At 31.8% G+C, this 7,241-nt stretch overlaps 1 protein-coding gene across 1 annotated transcript; it reads right to left on the bottom strand.

Annotated features, from left to right (window-relative positions):
• Positions 1-3,749: 3,749 nt before the first annotated feature.
• Positions 3,750-6,801, bottom strand: LOC7483503 (probable inactive poly [ADP-ribose] polymerase SRO5). Its single transcript, XM_002318612.4, has 5 exons — positions 5,831-6,801; positions 5,432-5,673; positions 5,199-5,335; positions 5,006-5,101; positions 3,750-4,222 (listed from the first exon to the last, which is right to left on the bottom strand). The coding sequence occupies exons 1-5, from the start codon at positions 6,379-6,381 to the stop codon at positions 4,109-4,111; spliced, it is 1,140 nt and encodes a 379-aa protein (XP_002318648.4). The 5' UTR covers positions 6,382-6,801; the 3' UTR covers positions 3,750-4,108.
• Positions 6,802-7,241: the final 440 nt, after the last annotated feature.

Genomic DNA, 7,241 nt, shown 5'->3' on the forward strand with positions numbered 1-7,241 from the left:
AAGTTGTTAATTTGTTTTCGATTAATGTCTTCCCATTTTATTTTTCATGTGCACCTGTCTGTCACTTTAAGAAGAATAATTAACTTTTTATTTTACTATTTAATTAGAATTAATAACTATTTCTTGGTTAATATATTTTTTGAGTTTATTTTATTAAGTATAAACATAATTTTTGTGTTTCTCAATAAAATACATTTTTTTGTCGCATTAAAAATTATAATGAAATCTTTTATTGCAATATAACATGGGGTACAAGACAAATATATTCAAGAAAAAAAAAAGGTGCGTGCAAACTGACCCGGACATCCATGTTAAACTAAAAAACTAAAAAAAAAAAAAAAATGACATCTTTAAATAAATGTATTGGGAATTGCAAGCCTGATTTTGATAGAAAAGGATTGCATTTTTAAATTTAATAAACAAACTTGTTGGAGCACGAAAAATTATTATTTTTTAAATACCAATCAAAGAGAAAAAGAACTTAATTAATTAATATATTTTCCAATATATATATATATATATATATATATATATATATATATATATATATATAAAAGTCCACTGTTTGGTAAAAGAATGGTCGCTTAATTAAGGGCATACGTAACCTTGATTTAATTATTATTATTATTATTATTTATTGCCAATAACTATAGGTAAGTCATCATGCATCACGTATTTGGTGGGGCTGTACGAACGCCACAACAAACATCTCACAAAATCAATTACAAGCTGATATCCAACAGAAAATAAATAAAAATACATACAAATACATACGCGCTTTCGTATTTCACGATTGTCCCGCCAACACGTGACAAATACAACCTCCCACATTTTCTTTCCAAGGAGTTATGATAAGAGTAACGAAACTTTATTATAATTCCCCTTTTTACTTAAAGTAATTTTTTATTTAAAAATATATTTAAGTAATATATTTTTTTATTTTTTAAAATTTATTTTTAATATTAACATATTAAAACGATCTAAAATTATAAAAAAATTAAATTTATTATTTATATTCAATTCCAATTAGGGATTGGGTTGAAGTACAAGAATTATTATGAATTACCTACCTAAAACTCTACTATTAATGCCGTTTCGTGCAACCTTATCAACCACCAAATAAATTTGAAATGTAAAATGCAAAACTTGTCAACAATGATTTTGCCCAATGAGTATGCTGGAAGAGCATGGGTTTGCCCATACTTGTGAGCATAATTCATCCCTCAATATGTTTAAAGTCAAGTTGGTGTCTACAAGCAATATTGACATCATCGATTTGTTTTTACGGTATGTATAAACGTGTTTTTTTAAGAATCTTGATTTTTTTATGTGTATTTTGGATTGTTTCGATGTGCTGATATTAAAAATAAATTTTAAAAATAAAAAATATATTTTAAAACACAATCACTACTACAATACCAAGAACACCACCGTCATTTACTTTGTCAAATTTAATTTATTAATTATTAATTGAGCGATTTTCGGACATGCAAAGGGCAGCTCCAAGAAGTCTAAGCTTGTTCTCAGATTTCAAGAATGTAAAAAGGTTTAACACTTTGTGTTCTATAACTAATCTTTTTCACACAGAGACAGAGTTAAGACTTTGAGTGCAAGTCATCTGGAGTGCCATTAAAATACAGCGACTAATTCTTTCTTTATTTCTTTTACTTGCATGATCGTGCAAGAATTTAAATCATCTTTTGACACGAAATCAAAATCCAGATAACCAAACAGGTATAAGTTAAAATTTCACTTACCCGTCTTCTTTTCTAATTAAAATTAATTAGTATTAAAAAATAATTGATTCCATACAAGTTTCAAATTCAAAAATCTTTTACTTAAAAAAAATATTACAAAATAATATTAATTATATTTTAAAGTATTTATTATAAGCATTAAGTAGAGAATAAGATACCCTAATTATGCAGTTGAATGCTGCTCAAGTTATAATTAAAACCCAAACACAGATAAAAGAAAATGGGTGAAATCATATTTACTTGCACGATCATAATTCTTGAAGACGCTACCTCCTCTCTTCATAAGAACTTCCCATCATCATGCAAGCTGTGATATATTTTTCATTATTATTATTATTATTTGTTTTAAGCAAGAAATGAAGACGAAAAGAAATGATGATTTGAGTAATTTTGTTTTCGCCGCTCCAAAAGTACAGGAAAAGATGAAGGGTAGCTGTTGATGGTGACTGAAAACACAGATGGCATGGCAGCGGTTTGGGCTGGATTTAGCACTGAATATCCGGCCCAGTTATGCTAAGTGGGCCTTCGATTTCCCAGGTTTTTCCCCTAATTTTCTGGCCTTTTAATTTGGGATCATATAATTGTTTTTTTTAATAAATCTTTATTCAAATGAAATTACAAAGAAAGGGTAAAATACTCATGAAATTACACTTTTACTATTCCAGATGTAATTTTCTGAAAACATTTTGCATTAATATTTGTAAAAACCTTCGTTTTATATCCTAATTAAATTAAATTGGGTAAAAACTGGCCAATAAGTGGACTCGGTGTTGCCCTCCTTATTTCCAAACCTTACTCTTTTTTTTTTTTTTTCCTGAACATCTAAAATTCCTGTTTTGTAGCAAACACCATAGATTATGTCTCTCTTTTATCAATTAAAAATATTGAAATGCACCTAATAGCTTCATTTGTATGTGGTGCTTACAATATACCGATTTGTTATTGTTTTTTTAAAATATTTTTTTTATTTATTAATGTATTAAAATAATATATATATTTTTATTTTTTAAAATTTATTTTTAATATCAGCATATTAAAATAATTCAATAATATTAAAAAAAATAAGTTTAAGCAAATATTTTGTTTCGATAAATAATATTTGATCGCAATGAGCGTATCTGAATCCAAACCAGTCATTCTCATATCCATATTGGGCATTTTGTAGGAACTTTTATATACAAAGTTAAAAATATGGGACGGCCGTTTGGTGTGAGTGAAAGTTTCAATACATATATTGATAATTTCACTATATTAAGATATATTTATGGAGTTTCAGGAGAAATCTTTGGTTTACTATCCATTGATTTTAGGGTGGTTTTCTTGTGTTAAAGTGTGTTTGGAAGTGCGGTTATAGTTGTTTTTTTAAAAATATTTTTCACTCAAAAATATATCAAAATAATATTTTTTTATTTTTTAAAAATTATTTTTGACATCAACGTATCAAAATAATCTAAAAATATCAAAAAAATATTAATTTAAAATAAAGAAAAAATTAAAAAAAAATTAAAATTTTAAAAATGTTTTTGAAACAAAAAAAAATAAAGAGGACTTTAAATGTGATAAATATACACAGATTTTTCTTTACATTGATTCCAAATTCTCCTGTCTAATTATTAACTTGGCCTCATGCTTATGAACATGCACACCAAGTCTTATTTATAGGCCATCCTTAAGGACCCATTAATATTTTGATCGTGACAACTAGCAAGCAACTAGTATAGCATAGCAAGATGTTAGTTGATGGTAATTTTTCAGGGATGTAATTTAACTTGTTAGATTCTAAATTTATTTTCTAGAAGTTACTAGATGATAATTTTGAAGGATGTAATTTAATTGACCAGACTCTAGGTTTACTTTTTAAAGGCTACCAGTTTGAGTTTCATAAATCTCAAATCACTGGAGGCTTATATGGTCGTTAATTTTAGGATCTATAAAATTAGTCGTGAAATTAGTCGAAGTGTACGTAAACCGAAACCAACGTTAAAAAAAAAATGAAAAAAAGAAAGAAGATTTTAGCTGATGGTCAAATGTACAACGACAGAGAGCCAGCCACAGTTTCATCATTGAGCTGTAACAACATTTTATTTTTCTAGTGAGAATCACACGTTACATTTCTTTTCACATATTGCTGACAAATGTTTCCACTTGCACAGCAATCGTGTGATTCCACAAGAAAATCAAACTTCCATGATGCAAAATGCTCATCTGACCACACTGCGACTACAACAAGACCTAGCAACAACTACACACTCGATTTCTATATGTCAATTTGGATTACCTACTCGTTTATGTCAGTTTCATCTGTCTTTTCCATCCATCCCAGATCACAAAATGCTCCTCCTCACCGTGCTTCATGTTTGCATAATCAATTCTTCCATACCGTCTTTCTTCTCATCACAGTTCATTCCATTCTTGACTCCCTTTTGAACCCTTTTTTCCTCAAAATTGCTTGGTGTTTCAAGTATCTGCAGAGCAAAAATAGAGAATTCGTGTACCAATAAGGCTTTTTTGCTTTTTGTTTTTTTCCCTACCTGAGTATAGATTAGATTAATGACTCTGTATTGAAAAAGAAGTGCAATGAAAGAACCAAACTGGGGGTGCAAGAGGTGGGTCTTATCTATATGCAAATTCGAGTAATTAAGAGATAGATGCTAGCAGGATCATTATGAACCCATTCAGTGGTGTTTTACTAAGAAAACAGAAGCAAAATTAATTTGATGAATAAAATCATGTAGCAGAAAATGACTGCTGCCATTGCAAGCCATTAAGAATCATGTTCTGGAATAAAGGAAACAAAGTAAAGCATTTTCTTCAACAGAAAAACATTCCGCGATCATATTCGGGAGTTTTATTCCAATAATTCATCTTTTCATGTTATAGAGCACCATCACTTCCCTTGATGCATATTTGCTATGGAAATCGTATACATCTAACAATGGGATTCCTAGAAAAGGAAGATAGATCCTCTATGCCGGACCGCGCAAGAATGCACAGAACATTTTCCAACTGGTTACTCTCAGCATTCAAGTTCAGGAATGTATATAATGGCTTCTTTCCTTAGACATAACAGTACAACACAAGTGTATGCAGGCTTGTCTAGATGCAAAATACACCGTCATAATAAACATCAGTGAAGGCATGTTCTGTTATCCAAATAACGGTTCACTCTTCACAGGATGGATCGCAAATTTTCATTTAGCATACTGAGAAAGACGAGGGAAACTATTTCATTAGAGGAGGTTCCATACCTCGGTTCTAAATGACTTGATGACTGAAATCAGTAGCTTGTCCCCTACAGTCTTTCTCACTTGCTGTATTAGTTGTTGTCTAGAAATCTTCTTTTCCTGGACCAAAAGTTCAACATTGTGAGATCATACTTTACTAGAAATCGAACACCTTTCGAATGCCTGTTCCTACAATAAATCCAATTCAATTACTTACTCTGTGATCTCTATGATACTTGATAATCAACTTGGTAGTAGTAGGAGGCAAGAACTTTGAGAGTGCGGAAATAAGAGCAGGAAATGGCATCCAAGGTGAATTTGGCCTCCTCAAGGATTCTGGAATTCTAAAGTACCCTGCACAATCAAACAATAGTATTACAATGAGAAATTATCAAGAAACAATTCCCAATCTCAAAACATCAGCGAACACTAATATTGTGGATGGCGTACCTTTCAAGCGAGAAGGAGCCCTGAAACTTATCACAAACTCTGGCAAAATATGAGTGTTCATGTGGGTACTCCATAAAATATACTTCTTAGGAGATGTCAGATTGTCCATTCCTGAATCAAACTCCTCAGAACTCGGACGACACTGATCAGAACCCGGATGCACAACCTCTGACTTCCCCAGAATTAGACGGCAAAGCAACAAATGCCGCAGACCATCTTTATCAACACTCAATTTCTTCACACTGTAAGAAACAGGACAAGAAGAAGCCTATAATTGTCAAATTAACTAAAATATATGTAGAAAAATCCTTTAGGCTCGCTGCTCACGTCTCATTGTTTAACATCAAATGAAGCAGGTCAAAAACAGACGAAATCAAAGGAGAGAAATCTTTTGCTTACCATTCAACAGGAGAATCATCCGGAGAAAGATAAATGCCACAACCATAGAGTCCATTACTGTTGTCTATCATTCGGGCACTAAAACCATGCTTCACAATCTCACAAATCTCATCTCTTGTACCACCGTACCAACCAAACTTAACATTCGCATCGCCGCCACACTTTTTCTCCATTGCTTTCGCAAAAATCTGGAAGGACTGCATTCTAGCTTGCTCCAAAACACCAGAATAAGAGTTCCTATGAATGGCAACAACTGTTGCTTGCTTGCCAAGCAAACCCAAACCCGAAACGAATCTTCGCTTAATGAGATCATGAACTCTATCTCCTTCAAAAAGTCGAACCAACCCATCATTGAATGATGGGAGTTGCCCAGAACTGGCACCGGAACTTGAACTCTCGCTATCAGAAATAACTGATTCTTGATCATGTGAATGTCTGCTTGCGTAATTCGTAGTACTAGGATTTTGTGAAGAGTTCTTGGGTGTGTTGTCGGCAGTAAATCCGTGTGTGATTCCATTGGTGTTTCTGACTTGAATCGGTGTATACTCCATAACTGCTCAAGTCGGTTTAAGAAGAAGAGATGGCCAAAAAAAAAAAAAGTTGTCGAGAACCAGAGATTTTTCTTCTTTAAATATTGCTGAAACTAGAGAACCAACGTACGTATTTGACAGCAAGTCTAGATAAACTATGGAATAGAGAACTGGGACATGGTGGAAAGGGAGAATTGTAAGAGGAAATGAACGATCAGTTGCATAGCGGAGGAGGGATGATACAAGAAGCCAAGGAAATCGAGTCCTCTGCCATGAATGGAAACTAATATATGTTGTAAGCAAACTTGTATCCGAAGAATATAAGGAGAACTGGAAAGAAGAAGTAAAGAGAGGGTTGAAAAATTGACTTAGTGGGCAAGCAAGAGAAAAATATCAATGGAGGAGAAGAAAGGGAGTTAAAACAGAGATAAAGCAGGGGTGATTCTATATATATATATATATATATATATCTTTGGGGTTTGAATTTGATTACTTGGAGAGGAGAGGTAGTTTTGTAAATATTAACGGAACCGCCCTTCTTACTCTGGTTTCTACTTGGCGATGCCTCTCTCCCTCCCACTCTGACTTGGCCTGCGGCGCTCTCTGTTTTCCCCCGCGCCTGTCGTTTTTGTTTTTGTTTGGATTACTCGGTACCCGGTTTTTTTTTTAACCATTTCATTTTCATATTATAGGCACTTCTGTAATTGCTTAAATATTCTCCATTTTTTTAGTTTTAAATTAATTTTTAATATTTTAAAATTATTTTAATACATTAATATTAAAAAAATCTTAAAAAATAATTTTTTTTTAATATATTTCTAAATAAAAAATATTTTAAAAAATAATCTTTACTACACTCCATAACATAACATAGCATTTTT

Source organism: Populus trichocarpa, chromosome 12, assembly GCF_000002775.5.
Source record: "Populus trichocarpa isolate Nisqually-1 chromosome 12, P.trichocarpa_v4.1, whole genome shotgun sequence".
Taxonomy (NCBI): domain Eukaryota; kingdom Viridiplantae; phylum Streptophyta; class Magnoliopsida; order Malpighiales; family Salicaceae; genus Populus; species Populus trichocarpa.